The sequence below is a fragment of the Centroberyx affinis genome, unplaced genomic scaffold (genome assembly GCF_046629955.1).
Source record: "Centroberyx affinis isolate AG114_WGS23_722 - 3 ecotype Tasmania unplaced genomic scaffold, CSIRO-AGI_Caff_v1 ptg001094l_1, whole genome shotgun sequence".
Classification (NCBI taxonomy): Eukaryota; Metazoa; Chordata; class Actinopteri; order Beryciformes; family Berycidae; genus Centroberyx; species Centroberyx affinis.
In genome coordinates, this window is record NW_027279639.1 from 406,393 (window position 1) to 427,500 (window position 21,108).

Consider the following 21,108-nt stretch of genomic DNA (forward strand, 5'->3'; position numbering starts at 1 on the left):
GATGTGCAGCAGTCTATTTGTTGTTATTTTCATTTTTAGCTGCGACCAGCATAGCATAGCTCGCTCTGTCGGTGGGTTGGTCCACAAAAATTTCCCCACGCGTGTATGCATGCACGTACCTGGTCGCAGCTATTGCAAATTCGCGCTTGTTTATATTTATCTGTTTGTTTTTATTTACATCCTTATGTTGATTCACTCTTTTTTCACCCTACATTTGATTTAATTTACATTTTCATAATATCCATAAAATGGTTCAGACCTCACACATAATTGCAGGCATGATAGTTTACTAGATGAGTTACTTACTATATTTCATATCACTTACAAGTAAGACTCGTAAAATTAATTTGCATTAAGTCTTAAGTTTTTAACATTTACATTACGTTTTATTGTTGCTGTGGTGACATTATTTTCTGTAATTTTGAGTTATATTTTATGTTAATATTGAGTTATGCTGTTTAATGTTTTAAGTTATCCCTGTTATGTATGCTTTGTGCTGCTCTCTCTCTCTCTCTCTCTCTCTCTGTCTCTTTCTCTCTGTCTCTCTCTGTTGTTTTTGTTTTTGTTGTTGTTTTGGGCTGTTGCCGAGTAACGAGTGTGTGTTGCAGGATTGTGTTGGGCATCATCACTAAGAAGAATATATTAGAGCATCTGGAGGAGCTCAAGCAGCACTCGGAGCCCCTGGTGACTAGCCCCGCCCCCTTTACCCACATGACCCCTCCCCCTTCCACACCTGTCTCGTAGGCTCCGCCTCTTAGGAGGGATGCATGAAACTTGGTGTGAAAAACTATTGACAGTTCCCGGCTAAACGTTAAGCCTCCCTCTTCTTCTTCTTCTTCTTGTTTCACTTACTGCAAGCACTCTTGTTTGTGGGTTGGTTTGGTGTGGATTCACTTCTAATGGAGTCTTCATCGTAGAGAAAACATCCACAGAGCAACATTTTCTCACTTCAATCTTCATCGCTATGGCAGTTTTGGAGTCATCGTATATATGAAAGCTTTCTTGTCTGTTACAGGCAGATGCGGGTCCTGTAATGTTGGACCCGCATGGGAACTGTCACATTTATCACTCTAGTCTGGTAGATTCCCTGACTGCAGCTTTGCAACCCATCCCCATCCAAGTGCATCTGTAATTAGCTCTGCTTAGTAACGTGTTAGCTGCCTCATGCTAGTACCTCGATTAGACATACATTAAGCTATATCTTCATATTCTGTGTGTAGTTGTCATATATTAGTATTTCTAGAAAGTACATACCTTAATTGTGTGTTTCGTCTGAATTCTGAATATATATAGATCAGAGATCCAAGAATAAGTATCATTTCTTAGTATTTATCATCTTATTACTCCATTGTCCCTATCCCCCTACAGTCATGTAACCATGCCTGTTGTGCTTGTGTGTTTCACGCTGTACTCATCTTCCCCTCAACAATAGTAGTTAATCATTTTATTTGGAAAATTTACCCCCCCCTCCCGATTTTCTACCTCAATTAACAACTGTTTTTTCCTCTTTTTTTGTTTTGTTTTGCAATCCCTCCCCTCTCGAACCCCGACCGTTTCGCCCTGGGTCTCCACAGATTGATGACATCTGACCCGACTCGTAGCACCGTCGCCTTAACAACCACTTGGCGAGTAGCTAGCCGCCTTGGGGAAGCGGATCATAGTTGGGTTTTTTTTTAGGGGGAGGTGGGGGTGGTATTGCTAATTGTTTCGGGGAGGGGAAGGGAGGGAGAAGATAGCAACTTTATAGTGATATCCTTCATTCCCACTACCCCTCCCTTCAACTACCTCCATGGCAGTCGATCATCTGTAGTAATAGTGAGCGCTGTGGTGGAGTGATGTTGTTGTGTTGATTGGTGCCAGTAGTGCTGTAGTGGCCTAACTACTGTAGTTAGTGTGTGGTGGTAATATTCCCTTGATGAAGCATTAACCAGTCCCTTACACTCCTGTCCTCCGTCACCTCCCTCCTCTCCCCCCAGTGTTCCTCTGAGCCGGCGGTGTCCGGTCCGCTGCCGTGGAAGAGTCTGCAGGGTTTCACTCAGAATATCTGTGGATCCTTAAAAAGTCTGAAAAAGTCTGACTATATATTAGCTAAATTAGTTAAAACCTTAAAGGAAAACTCCACCCTCACATACTTGTTAAAAAAAAAAACAGGTGTACTTTGCATTCCTGGGTCCATTTTGTTTTTTGGTGGTGTTCAGCCCGTTCTCTGGGGGTTGTCGAAAGGCATTCTGGGAAATGTAGGAAATCACCAACTGAAGTAGAAGTAGACAAGGCAGCTTGAGGGAAAGTGGATACAACAAAAAAGTAAATTACAACACTTCATCACAAAATAACTCCTGGAATGCACATCACAGATTAATGATATATGAGAGTGGAATTTTCCTGAAAAAAGTATTAAAATGTCTTAAATATATTTATAAGGGGTCTTATTATGTTTCACCATGCAGTGACAGGTTCCGTTACCCTGCATGTCCACACTTAGATACAGAACAAGGTTAGCTGTACAATATGCATTGTATCTGCTTTACTAAGCACAGTTGGACAATTGGTCCCTTAACAATTAATTTCCTGGTGTCCTTTTTCTTATACTACCCATTTATTGTTTCAGGACTTTCATTAGCCATGTTCAAACAGAAATAGGCTGTTTGTGCCAGCTTCGTTTTTTTAAATTTGTTTTTTAGACTCAATTCCACGTAGCATTAATAATGTTTTGAAAACTCTTAAATTGGCTCTCTGAAACCTGCAGACACTTTGTTCCAACCAAACACTACATCAGCTAATTTCCACTAAATAGTTCCTCCCTCTCTAGTTGAAGGTGCCAGTCATTAGCTGGTTTTGTGTTTGTCTGGAATGAAAACCTGTGGACTCTTCCATGGCACAGGACTGGACCTCACTGACTGGGAGGGAACACTGCCCCCTGCCCCCTGACCCTTGCCCCCTGACCCCCCTCCACAACCCGCAGCCTTCTGATGTAATCTGATCTGAGCCTGGTATCCCAAAAGTATCTCAGCACTATGATTGTCTTTGTCTCGCTGGCTTGCAAAAGGCACAAAGACGACCGTAGATGTCAGCTGCCCTTGGGAAGCCCGGGCCGGTCTGTGTGGCCTGTCACCGGTGTTTCATGCCTCCTGCTGCTCAGTAGCTGTAGCACTAATCCCAGCCTCTCCTGCAGGCCACAAGAACCCTTCCCGCCCAGACCTGGGTTCAAATGTGGTTTGTTTTAGGTGCAACTTTATTCGTCTTCGAGGGTTCAAACAGAGCTGATGGCATAGTTACCAAAATATGAACTCCCTGTGTGTGCCGGACGTGAATCCAGTCCAGACAGCATCAAATAATAAGCACAGCTGAGTCTCTTCAGTAAGATGACAGCACTGTTTGGACCCAGTTCTGCACTGTTTTGGCTCTGTAGCAGACGGACAGCTTCTCCTCACCACTCCTTTTCGCTCACTTTGCTCCCCTAAGTCTTCAGATGCTTCTCTTCACCTGACCTCAAACTATATTCACAGCTGAATTCAAGAGCACAAGTATTTTATGTAGTGATTTCCAAATGTTTGCATAATCAAACCCATTTTTTATGATCTATCATTCCTGAAACGATGCACTGTGCTCTTGAATCAGCAGGAATACTCTGGACTCCTGACATGTTATCAAGTCAGACCCAGGCTTGTTGGCTTGGGTCGGTAAGGTAGAGGAGGTGTCCTGTACTAGGAGAAGAGAAGGAGGAGGAGGAGACGATTCTGTCACAAGTGTCGGAAACTGGATCTTGATTGTCCTGGTCTTAGTCACACCGTCCTAGAGGGAAAACCAAGGAAGGGACAGTGTCATCATGGCTGGTCAGAGATGGGAGTTTCTCACAGCAGTCTGCTCTGGTCTCATATCTGAAGACCATGATGTTTGTTTTTCTTTCGTCTTAAAAGAGTTGTTTATATCCAAGGCACTCTCTTCTTTGAGAAACTTTTATAAGCTTTTATTTTATGGGCCTTGGACCTAAAAATTTTTTTGACACTTTTCATCATTTTTGTAGCACTCTCTGTTTTTCCGTCTTTGTTCTGGTTGTTTATGTCCATTTGATGAAATAGTTTTGTAGCACTATATTTAATTTGTGTTCATTTCATTTGATTTGGACAAGAGCATTCTTGACTTCTCATGGGTTTGATGTTGCTAACTCACACTGCCCATGGGTTGCTTCACCAATTATGGCTGTATGTGATCAGGAACACAAAAAAAGCAGGAAAACAAAAGCAGAAGAACAATAATCTCTTAGTGGGACATCCTGGAAATAAAAAGTTCCTGTCCTTGGACTAGCTGTGGCGATACTGTCCCCTCATCCTTCCTCTTGGATGATTTCTGACTCCCATGACGGTGATTTCTCCTCCTCCACTCCTTCTCCGAGGTTCTGCCTTCACACTACTTCCTGTCTCCCGTAGGATCCAGCTCTCTCTTCTCACCGGGCTTCTGGACTGATCTCTCTCTCTAACGAGAATCGGCGAGGCGGCGTCTCAAATGACACCCTGCTCCCCGAGGCGTGCGCCGAAACGGAGTCAGCCCGGCACCCGGCGTGCAAACGGGGCAGTAGGGTGTCGTTTTTGACGTGCTTACATTCCCTCGCTACTACTCTCCCTTCGTTACTCACCTCCTCCTTCTTCTTCTCCTGTCTTTTGCTTCCTCAGGGACTCATGTTTTTGTTGGCACGGCTTCTGTCACGGCTCCTTTGAGATGTTGATGTGTTGCCTTCAGGTTCGGCTCACCTTCGGCGTGGAATGACACGTTTTCTTCTGTTTTAGTACGATTGAAAAGAAGAAGTTGTTTTGGGTTTTTTAGCATATTTTATCAAATTTAAATCATGTAGTGTAATGTAATTCTAAAACTCAGATTCCTCTGTTCTTCTGAACAAAACATTTCTGCCGTGCTTGCCAACAAAAAGATGATGTCGTTTTCTCTCCCTCACCCCAACAGCAAACTACCAGCACCTTTCCACTGACTACATCTCTCTTTCTCCTCCTTTTCTCTCATTTTCTTCCCCTCCTCCTCCTCCTCTCTCTCTCCCCTTTGTCTCCCCCTGCAGGCGGCTCCTTGGCATTATCACAAAAAAAGATATCCTTCGTCACATGGCTCAAATGGCAAACCAAGATCCCGAGTCCATCATGTTCAACTAGTCTGCTCCTTCCCGGAGCGCCGGGCGGGGGGCGGCGGCAGCGAGGAGGAGGAGGAGGAGGAGGAGGTGCGCCTTCTGGACGGCTCCAATCTCTGACATACGGACCCCCCACCCCCACCCACCCTTTCTCAACTCTGTAGACCCCTTAACCTCGCCTCCCAAACACTAAGCGGACTGACTGCGCCCCCCCAGAGACTCAGAGAGGAGCGGCGCCCCCTGCCGGCCGCGGGAGGCACAAAGACAATGATGAGAGACGTTACTAATCGTTTGCTGCTGAGGACACAAGGAAGTCACGGGGCTGAAGGCACACACACGAGGAATGCACTTTTAACACACACACACACACACACACGCCTACTCGTACACTCTCACACTTTTGCACTCGCAGACGTCACATACAAGCATGCTTTCTCTTGTGCAAACACACACACTTACACACACATCCCGAAATGAATCTCCCTTACCTGTAAAGACACACACACACGTTTGCACTCTTCGTGCGCCTCACCCTTGTTTCGTCCCGTTGGCGCCGGGTTGCGGTGGACTTTGCCTGGCTGGGGTCAAAGGTCAGAATGATCCGCCGGGATGCGAGGAGGGACCTTCAGACGCCGCCGGGCTCCCGGTTCCGGTTAAAACTTCCTCACCCACATGTAACCCGTCCATCCTTCCAAAAGCATTGTTTACCTGTGAAATATGTGTGTGTGTGTGTGCATGTGTGTGTGTCCGTCCCTAGCGCCTCTACATTCCAGCCAGGTTACCATGGGAACTCGGAGGACGAAGCACCCGCCCCTCCCCAAACATGGCAGCATCTCATGAGCGCGTCATGGCAGACGGCTGCTCCCTAGGTGCAAGTCAGTCCAAATGAGATGGCTTTAACGTGCGTGTGTGTGTGTGTGTGCGTGTGAGAGAGAGAGAGAGGGAGAGAGGGAGAGGGAGAGGGAGAGAGAGCTAGATGGGTACTGTAACTCGAGAACAAAAATGTTAAAATGTTCCCTTTCTGAAGGAAAAAGTGAATGCAAGAATAAGACCTTTGTGAGTGTGTGTGTGTGTGTTCATTTCTGAGCCAAGTTGAGCAGTATGACTGTGTGTGTGTGTGTGCGCGCGCGTGTGTGTCAGATGAGGACAGGCACCTAGCGACTCCCCTCCGCTCAGTGAAGGTGGGCGGAGTGTGTAAAGGAAAAAAAAAAAAAAAAAAAAAAGGAAAAACCGTCAAGGTTGAGTTCTTCTGTGTACTCTGTTACAGGAAAAAAAGCAAAAACACAATTTTCCTTTTTCTTCTCAAACTATTACTATTGCTACTACTTTTAGAGTATTGATCTTGCTATAATCAAGTAACTTTTTACAGCTTGAAACAAAACAAGACTGGAAATCTGCACTGTTTTAAGTGAGTCGGTGGAAGCTGTAGAGGAGGAGAGACGATGGTGATTCTGCACAGTGACTGTGTTCAAAGACTTTACTTTCTCTTTGTTTTGTTTTTTTGCTGCAGCTGTGTCCGGGTCTGTGGGAAATCTGTCCTGTGTTTTCAAACAACAGCTATTGTTTGTCGGGTGTCATATTCGCCCTCAGTTTCTCAAAGTCAAAGACAGGCCAATCATCTTCCCTCTGAGCCCCAACCAGCGTTATTCATGATGTGTAACTTGTAGTCGAACACTCCATTCATCTTTTTAAAGCATGAACCGAATTCACATTTTCCACTAAGCTGACATCCGAGCAAAGACATTGAAAAACAAAATATTACAAAATGTAAAGAAGTATTTTATCTATCTGGCACTTTGCCCACATCACACTTCAAATAGTGTTCAAATAGTGTTTGCAAATAATTGTTTGTGTTTGTTTTAACCTTAATTGTGTACTAAGTGGGAGTTGTATCAGAGAATTCAGATGGTGTTCGATAAGTTGTCAGTCACAGACAAAAGTTTACTGATTTGACTTTCATATATAATATAATAAAACAATCTTTGTTTATATAACGCTTTTCAAAATTCATTTACAAAGCGCTTTTCAAAAGATAAAACATGTAAAATCAAGAGCAAAAGCAATAAAAACAAGAAATATAAGAGTCATAGAAGGAGGTCAAACACTGATAAAAGGCTACTACATAAAAGCAAAGTCTATAAAAGCGATTGAGGTTTAAGAAGTGATTTAAAAGATATGTACTTTAATACTTTCTTATGATAGTATCAACTTTATATCAAACCTGATCCAGAGTATTCAAGCTCCAAGCAGGTTAAAACAAACACTTATCAGTTATTTTCAGATACTGTTCACCCCAGCTGCCCCAGCCTCATGTGTAGATCGGACATGATCGGATCAGTATAAAAAGATAGCTGCACACTGCTATTGATTAAGCCCATCCTGTCCTGCCACAGCTACCAAGAGGCCTGGCAGCGGATTTGGGCTTTTCAGACTTTTCAGCCTTTTTGTTCCACAACCAGGCAGGAAGCAGCGGTCACCCCGCTTGTGCGCTCGTCAAAATAGTCCCCACCCCTCCTCTCCCTCCCTCTTTGTCCTCTTATTAGGTTTCCATGATAACATCGTGCACCCTGCGCTTCGATTCTCCATCCTTCTCCGCGGCACAGTATCGGCCGGTCGTACGTGTGTCACGTGTAACTCTGCTGTAAATTTGATCTAAATGCATTTGCCAACTGTTTGATGTGTGTGGAGGGAAATGAGAGGGGGAAAGGAGGGGGGGGGGGGGGGCAGGGACAAACAGTAGCACCTTACCTGCAGAGTGAGAGCAGACGAGTGTGTGTGAGAGAGAGAGAGAGAGAGAGGGAGAGAGAGGGAGGGTTGGTTCTGTGTCCTCTTTCTTTCCATTGCAGTGACTGTCCTGCTGTGGGTCAGCAGAGTGACGTCGTCTCTGTTAACCGCTGGTGTTGCCTAACATTGTATTTCATACTGATCTCGATGTTTTTCCTTTTTTTTTTTTTTTTTTTAATTTATGGGTAGTGTTATTAGAGTTGTGCATTATTATGAAGAATTTTATGTATGATTACATTGATTGTTTGATTGTACATTTAAAACAAAATATGTAAAGATTAAATTTTGTTTTAAATTAAAAAACGTTAAAGTTGCGGTGGGTGTGGATGCTTTCTGTTTTCCTTCCATGACTGACAGCTCGGTCCTCGCTCAGGGTTAATAATCATATTGCACATAAATAATCAATATTGTGATTATTTTGTTGATTATTGTGATATCAATTGCAATACAGTATACAGACACAGATTTTTCAATATTTAAATTTTTTCAGCAAACAAGAAACAGAGCTGTTGCTTAATATTTGATGTGTTTGAATACAATGAAAGTTTTGTTTATAAGGTCAGAAACTGGGCTCAGCACCAGAATAACATGTTTAGGATCCATTTTCTGCAGCTGAATATAATTGCAGCCTCTTGGAATTTGGAAATTGAAGTAGTTCATATTGCGATTTTCTTTCTTTTTTTAAATTATTACTATTAATTGTGCAGCCCTAGTTCCTACACATTTTAAATTTAGAGTTTCCTTCTTTTTCTTCACATTAATTTCTTGCCAGGATTTGAAGATTTTGGTCAGTGTTGAAAAAGATGCAGGCTAATAACAGTTAATATGTGAAATGACTGGGTCTAAAAATCATATGTACATCACAACTGAGGAACAATATCTTCTTATATTTTCAATATTTCTCAAATTTCTTCTTTTTTTTTCAAATTCCCATGCTTTTCTTGTTCTTGTTTTTATTTTCAGGACCATTAAGCTCATCCTGTGGTCAAATAATAGTGTGTGCATCACAAGTTCAGACTTACTCGTTTTGTTCCAGTGAAAAATCCAGCACAGTAGTGTCTGGATCATCCTGTGAGCTTTAAAGAGGCTTTGCTGTTGGCACCCACGGGTGGGCGTGGATTAGGAGAGAGGGGGTTGGGTGGTGGACTGAGGGTGGGAATTTCTCTGGCAGCCAGTTTCCTAAACACAAACCGGCCTTTGTAAAGAGTCCCATGAGAGTTTGGAGGTAGTACAAAGGCAGAGCGAATAGAAGTTAGCTGAAAGAGTCTGACTGCTCTCTGTCTGTCCTCTAACACACACACACACACACACACACACACACACACACACACACACACACACACACACACACACACACACACACACACACACACACTTGCTCTTCCCCTCGTGTCCCATTACAGTACATTTATCATTCATGCCTGTCAGTCATCAACCTCAGCCTTGTTTTTCATTCACTTGCCTTCTTCAGTGTAAGCCTCTGTCTGCTTGGCTGATGCCTTATAGAGTGTGTGAATGAAAAACAGTAGAAATACAGTAAAACAGGGTTCCCACACTCACTTGGGACATTGACTTCAAGGGCTTTTCAATGACTTTCAAGGGAATTTAAGGACCCAAAGTTGGCATGCTTTGGAGTAAGTCATGATATTGGTCAAAAAACATAAGACATCATGATTATGTCAAGAAATCCTGGTGAAATCAATTTAAAACTGTTCAATATCAACGCAAATATCCATCAGAGGGCTTTCCTGAGGATGTAAAGTATTGATCTGATGACAGACAGCTGAAGCATAATGATGAATTTGGTTGCTGTATTTAAATATTTTTTAAAATTCAAGTACTTTCAAGGTGATCCATTCATACTTAAAACATTAAAAGGTCTTATTGTAATTCTTCTCAAATCCACAATCTTTCAAGGATATTTTCAAGACTCTGCTTTTCTTGTGAAGGAGCGAGTTGCTGATGTAAGCTGAGCTTGTAGTTCGTAGTGACCGTGGTCACCATGGCAACGAACCTGTCACCCTCTCATGTGACAGAAGGGGGGCGGGAGGGGGGGATTGGATCGGAGAAATGGATCCAGCGACAAAATTAGTCGCCTTCAGCCGTCTGTCTGTCAGAGAACGAAGGGGGAAAAGAGAGTGAAACAGACAGAAATGAGTGTCAGTACAGCAGAGCTTGTTATATAAAAATAAAAAATACAGAATATAGCTCAATGTGTAGAGAGTGGCAGGGTTGGAGGTTTCATTCGTAAGGCATTTTGGGTAAAAAGCGCCCACCAAATGGCGTTTTCCGATGCTGAGGAGTGTGTGCGAGATGAAAACAAACCGTGGAAACCATGGTTACACAGCAGTTCCTTTTTTTTTTATTCCACTACAAAAAAAAGAGGCATTTCAAGAGCACCATTTAAAGCAGAACAACGTCCAGTTTCTCTCCGAGCCAAACACCGACTGGACCGTTAGCCAAGCAGAGGAAGAAAAAGTCCTTTAGTCCTTTAAGAGACAAATCTCAAAATACATCTCTCTCCTCTTTCACATGCAGCAGAAATGCACTGTGCTGTAAAAGCAAGTAGAGGCCAGGATCGGGTTAAGAAAATTAAAATATAAGGAACGTAAAAATTGCAAATGGTGGAGGAAAATCAGAGGCAAATCTTCTACTTTAAGGATAATAATGTGAAAAAAGATAAGAAAAAAAATGCTTAAAATAGCTGTGCAGGAAACAAAATCACACCACAATGGGTAATAATATAATAATACTCTATTTTTTAAAGGAAATGGTAAACTATATGGGCAATCGTGGCTATGATGTTTGTTTTATCCAATGAGGAAACATAGAGGTTTACCTGGCTTACTTGTTTTGTTTTTTTTGTTTTTTTGTAAAGATAGGTCTTACAATCATGAAATCTTTTGACCATAGTACATACTTTCAAATCAGGCTTTTTTTTCAGTCCAGCATGCATCTTTAGGTTAAGCAGAACATTGTACAATAACAGCGGATTGGCTGTAACAGTAGCTGAGTGTGAAGTCTTGAGCGAACAAAGGTGGCTTAGCTTTCATGGTCTGGAAATGGCATGAAGACCAGCTTGAGGCAGATTTCTGGAGTTAGTCATATAAACCCTAGTACTGTAAGAAACTAAAAACATCGTTGTAAAACCATTTTTTCCCAAAGAAGTGAAGTAACTCATTAAATAATAATTTGCACTATGAAAATCTCAACAGATAAAATGGCCCTTTACAATTCTTCGCTTATTACATTAGTATAATGATTACCCCGCCCATGTACATTCAAACGTGAAAGTCTATAAGAATGAGAAATGACGCTTCAGTGTCTAAAAACCTAATGATTTGTTCTCCGTACAATAAACCCTATGAAGGAAAGGTTGTAAGAGATTGTTCCGCTCAGAAAAGATAAATAAAAACGTGATTGTTCCATTCCGAGAGAAATGAAAACTTATTCTTGACCTTTTGTTTTCTTCAAGTGGAAATGCATAGCAGGATAATCCATCCTTACTCCAGGTGTTTGTCTGTTTGTTTGTTTGCTTGCTGATCAGTCGTTGTTTACCTAGCTCTTCGTTACACATGGCTCTCATAAAAGACCTGGCACGGAGGACTCTTATTGGTCGCCGCCGGCTCTGGCTCCGGCTCTGGCTCCGGCTCTGGCTCTGGCTCCGGCTCCGGCTCCGCCGCCGCCGCCTCCACCTCCGCCTGTTCGACATTCTCGACACTCTCTCCCTCCGCCTCAAGCTCCTCCTCCAGGTGAAGGGGGGCCGGCGGCGGAGGGGAGGAGGGCGTGGTTTCTGGCGGGGGCGGGGCCTCTATGCTGCAGTACCCTCCGGCGGCCAGCGGGGGGTGGACCGACACCTGGATGGCGATGTGCTGCGGCTGCTCGTGAAGCGAGGAGTTGTCCGAGTCGGCGGCGGGGGATTCGCTGCGCTCCCGCTCCCTCCCTCTCTCTCTCTCTCGCTCCCTCTCCTGCAGGATGGTGAAGACGTCCCCCGCCGCGATCGAGGCGACCCTGCCCCCCGTGTCGCGGTGGCCCTCCGGCGCCTGTCGGACGAAGGTGTGCCTCATCTCCTCCACCCCCACCACCTCCAGGATCTCCTCCATGAAGGTACGGCAGTTCATGATGAGCGGCGGCAGCGGGATGCTGCGGGCCAGCTCCTCGATGTACCGCGCGAACTCCATGGTCTTGAACTGCGTCACCTTGGCCAGCTCCAGCGTCTTGGCCGAGGTGATGATGGGGATGCGCTTGGCGATCTCGAAGGCCTTCTGCAGCTTCTCGGCGCCCTCGGTGCGGAAGAACTCGTTGATGGCTTTCTCCGTCTTCTTCAGGTGGCTGCTCATCATGCAGAGGCGCGTGACGTTGAGGGCCATGATGATGGTGAAGGTGACCAGGCAGACCACCATGTAGTAGACGCCCATGTCGCCGTTGGTGAAGACCACGCGCAGCGTCACCGTGCAGTTGGAGCTGCCGTGCACGTTGGACGCCATGCAGGTGTACTTGCCGCGGTCGGCGAACTCGATGCTGGTGATGTTGAGGACGCCGTTCTCCAGCAGCCACCACTTATCTACAGAGAGAGAGAGAGATCGACAGAGAGAGATGTTATGAATATGGCAAAATTAACAAGCCACCAGCCAGATGCTTGTAAATTTTGGTTACAGCTGGTAACTTTGTCTCTGCTACTGGCAACTTTGTCAGGAAACCAGCCATTGTTTGGATGTTCTCTAAATTTGTCTGCTAAAACTGTAGCTTGTTGACTTGCCTTTAACAACATGATGAGGTTATTTCACTGATAGCACATGACCCACTTATTATGCAGCCTGCCTACTAAGTGACCTACTGAGAGTCAAAGGTCATACCCATACCCATCATGCTTCATTTCTCTCCTGTGCGGTCGTGTGATTCCAGAGAGAAACAGTGTAAGCTCTCTGCAGTATTTACTGTAGTGCAGCTGTTTTATTTGCTGCTTTCTGGGCCTTCGTTTCTACCCAAACTTGCTTACGCTGTACTTCTGCACCCAGAGGCTATAACTCACTTTATTTATGGAATCAGACAACTCGTGAAAACACATTATGTTTTGGCACACAGCTGTGATTTATAAAAAATCAATAAAAAAGAGAACAAGTGTCTCTAAAGCCAAGCTGCAGTTTATTAATGTAGCAGTGGTTGATGATGCAATTCCTTAGTGCTGCAAGACAGTTAAGGACAATCATCAGCTCTGAAATGTAAAGCTGGTGTATGTATGTCAGTATGTGATTTTATTATGCTCTTAAGCCTTTGCTATCGGATAGATTTTACTACTTACTAGATTTTACAGATGCACATGTCAGTTAAATGGAAGGATAAGCCTAATAGCTGGTTTTCAAAGGTAAAATAGAACATGGTTTTCATCTGGGTTTGGGAGTTAAGTCTGGGGAGCAGGCAGTGACCTTATTATTCCTGCCATGTCTTCAATATTTAAACAGGTGGCGTGGCTGCGCCCCATCTGGAAGCTCCATGCTGTGCGGCGGCGAGGTTTGAAACGCCACTAATCAAAACAGAAGCAAATCTATTTAAATGCGTTAAGCAAGCAGAGTGAGGTACACATGCGTGCAGGCGTGTTGGAGGGCGACTTCAGGTATCTAACAAATCGGCAGTCCTACTTATTCATCAGCAAAGTTTTAGCAAAAGCAAGAAATTAAGAAGCCTTCTGTCATATTTTGATGTCAGATGAATTCAGAATTGATTCAGAATAGAATTCAGCTATAATACACAGGAAGCAAAAAATCATGTTCTTATCCAGTGGGTGCAACAGTAGACTGATTATAATTTCAAGAAGTGCTAACAAAAGTAATGAAAATCGGAACCAAGGAGAGAGGTAGAGGGGATTTTTTTGATGAGAGTGAATTAAATCGGGTAGAGGAGGAAGATGCGGGAGATGTGACACGACTCAGTGGGGAGAGGGTGTTTTCAAATCCTGTGTGATCAAGATATAACCTTTCTTGAATTTGTGCTTAGGTTGTAATCACAAGATTAGATCTTATTGCTGTTTTGTAAATCCAGCCATAATTTCTCCCTCTCAAAACTAGTGGTGTTGTCAAGAGTATACACAGGTATATACAGACTCTATCCACCTCCTTTTCTGAGTATTATGAGATTACCAAACTAGCCAACTATCCAATTCCCACTGAAATATTAAGAGGGTGGGATCTAGAGCTGCAACGATTAATCGATTAATCGATTAGTTGTCAACTATTAAATTAATCGCCAACTATTTTGATAATCGATTAATCGGTTTGAGTAATTTTTTAAGAAAAATAAGTCAAAATTCTCTGATTCCAGCTTCTTAAATGTGAATATTTTCTGGTTTCTTTACTCCTCTATGATAGTAAACTGAATATCTTTGGGTTGTGGACAAAACAAGACTTTTGAGGACGTCATCTTGGGCTTTGGGAAACACTGATCCACATTTTTCACCATTTTCTGACATTTTATAGACCAAACAACTAATCGATTAATCGAGAAAATAATCGACAGATTAATCGACAATGAAAATAATCCTTAGTTGCAGCCCTAGTGGGATCACAGTATACCCACTTTTTCATGTGTATTAGCTACTTTAATGAGGCTGCAAAATTAATTTAAAAAACAAGCAAAATTACAATACTACTGCATTTTCCAAATCACATTGGCTGAGGGAAATGTGTTTCAGATTGCCTCCTATTGCAATGTTTAGGTGCTGTGTAGAACCCCTGGCCTACAAATCAACTTACATGTTGGAGAGCATTTCTCATCCAAATCAAGAAAATCCTAAACATTAGCATTTCTTTTCTCACCCCTATTTTTTTTCCAAATGCTGTAAAAAGCTGCTGCAAATTCATGGAGAAAAAAGTTGTGGTCAAAGGAACTGCAAATCACATAACAATAGGATTTTTTTTTTCCGCCGATATAATGCAGTCCTACTCTTCAACTACCACTCCACCACTGCTCCAGATCCTCCTTAGCTATTCTCCGTCCTATCTGTGTGGGAGGAAGGATGGACAGAAATCGCGAGAGGCTAAATCTGTATCCGGCTGAGGAAATGCGGAGAGAGAGAGAGAGAGAGTGAAAGAGAGAGAGAGAAACCTGGGTGAGACAGAAAAACGAACATGTCTGCCCCCTCAACTGCATGCATCTTCAACAGAGTGGTATCTGCTGGAAAAGATGAATGGGCAGAGGAAGTGTATCCTGGCCGACAACAAATCCACCCATCCGCCTTTTTTCAATGCGAGAGCCGAGATCTCTAATTTTACCACCTCCTCCTCCTCCTCCTCCCTCCTCCCTCCTCCCTTCCCCAGCCCTGTGATTGAAGTGTCGTGCGACTGATGTGTTGCCCAGTACTACATGTGTGTGAAGGGTGTGGAGAGTAGAGTGAGTGAGGGAGTGTGTGTGTGTGTGTGTGTGTGTGTATGTGTGTGTGTGTGTGTTTGCTGGTGCATGTTAATATAAAAAGACGCCGAGGAACCTCAGTAGTGGTGAAATTTAAAGAGACAGACATCTGCAGCAGCGAGGAGGAGAAGAAACCCAGCAGTAACACAGTTTTTTTTAGGGATTCACAGTAACCATTGCTTGTTATGGTGAAACTCTACTCCCCTTTTTAATTATATCCGTCTGTCTAACCCAAGGGAAAAGCTCTCAGATGGTGTCATGGGTTCGTCGGTCATAATAACCACGCTGCCTCTCCTTTCTTGATGGCAGGTTTCAACAGGTCGGCTCACACCAGCGCCAAAAACACTGCAGTCTGCATTCCTTCTGAGGGATCGCAGGTGAATCTCAATGTTGAAAACGTACAAGGAGGCCGCGCCGAATGCAAATGAATCCGACAACAAGGCCTAGCTCTTTCAGTCTGGTAGCGAGGCCGGTAAAAATTAGTCCAGTGCCACAGTGTTTCCTCTGAATTCATTATGGCACCAGTCTGGCACCACGGCAAGAAAATTACCACCGCTGCCAGACAAAATGTGAAATTAAAATAACATTAGAACTGAGCCAAATTTACCCTCAAAACACAAAGGCATTTAGTCCTAATGTTTAGAACGCATGTTTTATTGCGATTAACTATCCAAAGAAAAACATTTTAGCGCTCCTCAAGTACTAAAACCATTTGGATTTCCTATCTCTTCCTTTCAATCTTCTTTTCTTGCTTGTTTAGAGTGAGAAAGCCAAGACAAATCTATCCTGTTCACTCCCATTAATATCCAACAGTATCCAGGCTACCAATTTAATGCACATGCACACTGTACTGTTTCCTCAGTAACATCATCAGGCAAGATCTCTGAACTCCAGTCCCCAGTCTGTAAAATGAACTGGCTCGGCCTGACTTATTGTCAACATCATGTCCTAATTATATTCTCTGTGATATGCTGGAGGGTTAATTCCTTTGTTTACATGACTTTCTCCGCTGGTGTTGCATCTTCCCCAATAGCCATCTCTATTTCCTAGTAATAATGCCAATCAACATAACTGTAATGCCATCAGCGGCCGAGCGTGACCTCTAGTCTAGATGGAAACTCCCTTCACGGTGGTAGAGCAGATGGCATTTCAGAACGACTCATGACCAAGGCTTTCACACATGAGAACTGTAACTGCATTCATAACGTCGATCGAGGATCATTTTCATCCAGAGAAACTGTCCCTAACCAGAAGGTGAGTCGAAAGCTGTTGTTCCTCATCTATAAACACCCTGAGTTTCTGACTGCAGCTTCCATAGTTTTGTTCTTCTTACCCAATTATAGACACATGACACTGTGCCACTTCCTGTGGTTCATGTTGGCGCCCCATGTGATTGAGGCCAGCTAACATTAGGTGTATGCGTGCATTGTCTGTACATTGTTTCTATATACTGTGACAGCTTTGGACGTAATGCACTTTATATTTGGAGCACCTGTAACGACAAATAGAATAATAGGCTATATTTCTTTTCTATGACTTTGTGAACAGGACTCTTCCCTCATGTTCAGCAGTGTGTATATTCTTCAGCACCTATCCTGTAACCAGAAGGTCGCAGGTTCAGTTCCAGCAACAGTCAATGCTGCCTCTATCAATTTCCATGTGGAAGTGTTCTTGAGCAAGGCACCGAACCTACTCACTCACTGTGAAGTTGCTCTGGATAAGAGCTGTTGATTTTCATAAGACTAAAACAAGTCGGGGCGTTAACTACAAACTGTTTACACACTAAATCAAGCATTTTGGTGCTGACAAATGGATTTTCTGATCCATGGTAATTTACAAACAAATGTGACACCCTTCTGCATTTGCTGCTGATAAAATTATTAATGAGTGCCTGGCAGTGCTGCTGAAGAAGACAACAAGAGTTTTAAGTAACATCATCACATCCAATGAGGTTTATCTCACCGCTTGCCTCGGTGTCCAGGCGGTCTCCATGGGAGTTGAACCACTGTACACTGGGGAACGGGTCTCCGGTGACATTGCAATCAATCAGCGCACAGTTACCCTCCCGGGCAATTATCTGGCTCACTTTTGTGAACGCAGCGGGGACAAATCTGCCATCTGTCACGGTGCCGTTCCCCGTGCGGTTTCCATCCGTATCCACCGATAAGGCCCCGGCGGTGTGAACGGCGATAAGGGACACAAGGATCCGAAAAGCGTATCCGCCGGCCCGATGCATTTTCTGCGATTGTCGGTGTGTCACCCGAGGGGGAAGAGAGTTTGTCATTCCGCCTGGGTCTTCATCCTGCAGACTGGCTATCTCTTGACAGAGGTGGTGGAAGGCAATTTGGTATTCAGCTGTTCGGCTTGAAACATCTCACTGGAAACAAGAAAAATTGATTGGCACATATTAATTGGTACAGTGATAGAGCAAGGCAAAACAAAATGTGCCTGCTTAGGACTTGATGCTCAGCAGCTGGAACAAACTGATAAGGTGACTGTTTTTTTTTTTACTATCTGGCAGGTGATTATTCAACTCCCACTCGTGAAAAAACAGCTTTTGTTTGGACTACATGCAAACACAACATCCATAGTAAGCCTATAGGCAGCGATGAAAGCCACGCTGGCAAGTATGCATTTAAACAAACATAGACTGATCAAATTCATTTCCATTCATAGGTAACATTACAAAACCTTAGCATTGTGACTCCGGTTTCAGCAAGTCAAATTTAATACGTTTTACGACCGTTATAATCGCGGTTAAATCACATTCAAGACCAAATTCGAATAAAATAAAGCTGGAAAGTAAACAACCACTAAATCATCTATGAAAATATATACTGTAGGTCTGTAGAACCGGTTTGAGCCCTGAGAAAACTCGTACACCAAACAAACAATTTTAAAACCTTTGAAGCTGTAATTCAGACTTTTAACGAGATAACCGGTTAGTCGTATTTTAACACCTTTTTAGCTAATTCAATTTAACACAATTTAAGGCTTTTTATGGACCTGCGGACACCCTGCTAAGGTTATGTCCGCTGACTAAAAGGTCAACAGCAGTGTATTACATAGCTTATTACATCCTGCTCCTAGTTAGCGGCACGGATAGACTCGATTAATGGGGAAATAACAAAGACCACCACAGCTACAAAATAACGGAGCTGGGGGGCTCCGTCTACTCCCTGGAACTGGACCACTTCGTGGCATAACGTTAAAGCCAGATGATACCTGCGCCTACTGTGTTTGTCAGTTTACAAACCATATCCCTCATGTATGGACTAACGTCTCGATAGTATATAATTTAATGTCCTACGAGGATGCTGTCAAATATTCACCAACTCAAATGCTTCCGCGTAAGCAATAGAAAACAAAGGCTTGAGACCCGGCTATATCCTGGAAGGAGATTTTTCTATCACGAGACGTTCTAGGCATCGTAGCCCTACAAACCGTTTACCAGTGATTTCTAACAAACATTAACACACAAAAAACAAAGGAGTATTTCAAGTGTAGCTACAGTTAGAGTTAATATTTCCGCAGTAACGTAACCATTGTCGATAGTACAGCGTGTGTAAAATACGGAATTAAAACCGAGAAATGTAATACCTTGCTGCCCGAACTCGATGTTCCAGCAAAAAAAAAGCTAGCGTCGACGCTAGCTAGACGTCAGCTAAGCTAGTAGATCCTGCAATTCCCCCCCAATGATAGACTCCGACTTTCATACTCACACCATGATTCTCCGCCGTTTGAACTCAGACGTTTATATCGTAATCCCGTTAACGAGAAACACCGGAGTCGACGTTTTCCGCCAGCTGCATTATTTATACGATTCCGCTGCTATTTCTCCGACGTCTCCATCATGCTGGTCGTCCGCTATGTATGCAACCACCCAACAACTAGCCTCTGATAGACTGGGTGGCAACATCGCCGAGTTGCCTGTATTGCATTGACTGTCAGTAGGATAAAGTGAATCTAAAAAATATCTAAGGCAGGTGCAAATGCTTCTCTATGTGGTTGTTAACCTAATTGGTAATGAGCAAATGATTTAATGGTAATAAACATGATATAATTCTAAAATAGTTATGTTAGCACTATGCATGTAAGCTACAGAAGTGGTTCCCAAAATGGGGCGTGGGGACCCTCAGGGGTATTTGAGGGGGTTTCAGGAGGTCCTCAGCAAAATAAGGGCTGGTTTAATTTCATTCTCTATCAATTAACACAGTGACAGAATATATAAGGATGCTTTATTTTTTAGCATAGGCTTCCCTCTTCCTACTGTTCCTATCAACCTACATACAGAAACTTACAGTAATACAGTAACTATAGAAAGTTATGGAATTTCTTAAAGTCTGAAGGGGTACATGGGTCAAAATATTATCAAAATGGGGTCTGTGGTCTAATGCATATCTATTTGAGAGTGTTTCACAGAGCGATAGGCTTGGAAACCTCATACACATAAAGGCTAAGTGTAAGGGCGATTCATTTTGTGGTGCAGTGGACTCTTTCATGCATTGCATTAAGACATGATAATGGAGGGACAGGTAATGGACCATGACCGAAGCAGTTTTCATTTTGCATTTATTATCAATTAACAATAAAAGGTCTCCCCTGTGGAAAGCCTCCAAGGAGACTGTAGTGTTGTGGGTGACAGAGGCAAACATGCAGGGATATAATCAGAGGACACAAAAAGCAGGAAGAAACGCTAGAAAATGGCAATCTCCCATTAGAAATGAATGGGAATTGTGCTTCCAAAAGTAAAATCCTGGAGTACATCCCTAAATACAGACCAAGCCCTCTGTCCTGGTAACTGCAGAGTTATTGACTGACCTTGGAGCCACAGTAAAAGTCTGACATTGACACTCTATAAGGCCTCTGCAAACAGTCAATAACTCTGTCGATAACGCTACCTCTCAGAATAGAAAGTATGGATATTCAGGAGTGTGTGTGTCTTTTTATTTGTGCACACACATGCAGGCCTGTGTGTTCTGCCTCTAAACCTTTGGCATTAAAAACACTGCATTCTCTCAAAGCAATCAAAAAGTGATAATATCAATTGTGGCTTTAAAATCAAAACATTAGATGAGATGAAGCTTTAATGATCGCCATGAGGAAATTGGGTATATAGCAAACAGCCAGGCATCCAAGTAACTGTGTCACAACAGTGTGAATACTAAGCTGCCTCTCCGACCCTGTTATTATCCTTTACGGATGAATGTTTCAGCTGTACACAAACACTCAGAGAGCCCGAACACACCGGCCTTGACTCCTGCCACAGAAAAGTGCCGCTCACTAACACAGGCGGGGGGACGTTCTGTACAGAGGTTACACAGTTCATTCACACCTCTTCAAACATATCAAGTCCCACATTCAAATGCAAGGAGGAAAACAGTTTCACACCGGCAAATAGACCCTGATATTATGGGATGGTTTACCATGCAGCTTTAAATTGACGGGACCGGGGGAAAGATGTGTCACAGGTTCGCTTCTTCACAAGACCGATTTGGAAAAGTCTGTTCTTCCTTACTCAAACTTATGGTCAGTGATTATGGTTTCTCTGAGGTCATCCGGAAACAAAGTGAGGGAAACTCTAGCAGCCTGTTGCACCTGAATGTGCTAAGGTTGTGAAGTCTATGTTAAAGTTACATTGAAACCATTAGTTTGACGCTAAAGCTGCGTCTTTGTTTAGTTGCACCATGTAGACTTAAGGTTAACTAGTAGAGCGTAAAGTAACCACTAAACAAAACACTGGCGCAGGCTGTGACGTTTTCACCTTGTGCCAATAACGTGCAACCCAA

At 43.3% G+C, this 21,108-nt stretch overlaps 3 protein-coding genes across 6 annotated transcripts in view; 1 reads left to right on the plus strand and 2 right to left on the minus strand.

The window, feature by feature from the left end:
* clcn3 (chloride channel 3) overlaps positions 1–7,828 on the plus strand; it is a 42,620-nt gene extending 34,792 nt beyond the window's left edge. The window contains exons 14-15 of one of the 2 annotated variants that reach the window (XM_071523499.1): positions 609–684; positions 5,066–7,828. In XM_071523499.1, coding sequence (XP_071379600.1) covers positions 609–684; positions 5,066–5,251 — 262 coding nt within the window. In that variant the 3' untranslated portion in view covers positions 5,252–7,828. The remainder of the gene's footprint in view (positions 1–608; positions 685–5,065) is intronic. The other variant, XM_071523500.1, reaches the window with a different exon arrangement.
* Positions 7,829–10,254: 2,426 nt separating this feature from the next.
* mfap3l (microfibril associated protein 3 like) lies at positions 10,255–19,230 on the minus strand. 2 transcript variants are annotated; one of them, XM_071523523.1, is made up of 3 exons: positions 19,042–19,230; positions 17,282–17,696; positions 10,255–12,479 (listed from the first exon to the last, which is right to left on the minus strand). In XM_071523523.1, exons 2-3 carry the CDS (start codon positions 17,601–17,603, stop codon positions 11,485–11,487), a joined length of 1,317 nt encoding a protein of 438 aa, XP_071379624.1. In that variant the 5' UTR covers positions 17,604–17,696; positions 19,042–19,230; the 3' UTR covers positions 10,255–11,484. The 2 variants fall into 2 exon arrangements, with proteins under 2 accessions (XP_071379624.1, XP_071379625.1); XM_071523524.1 differs by having other exon boundaries at positions 18,920–19,047.
* Positions 19,231–19,893: 663 nt separating this feature from the next.
* aadat (aminoadipate aminotransferase) overlaps positions 19,894–21,108 on the minus strand; it is a 16,364-nt gene continuing 15,149 nt past the window's right edge. For both annotated transcript variants that reach the window (XM_071523531.1, XM_071523530.1), the window contains one exon: positions 19,894–21,108. This exon is cut by the window's right edge and continues 943 nt beyond it. The gene's annotated coding sequence lies outside the window, so the exon portion shown is untranslated.

What these genes read in the sequence shown, in the direction of transcription:
- mfap3l (XM_071523523.1), bottom strand. Translation starts at nt 17,603, where the DNA reads ATGACAAACTCTCTTCCCCCTCGGGTGACACACCGACAATCGCAGAAA. An exon ending in CCTGGACACCGAGGCAAGCG is followed by an intron (nt 12,480 to 17,281) that starts GTGAGATAAACC and finishes CTCTCTCTGTAG; the next exon opens with ATAAGTGGTGGCTGCTGGAG.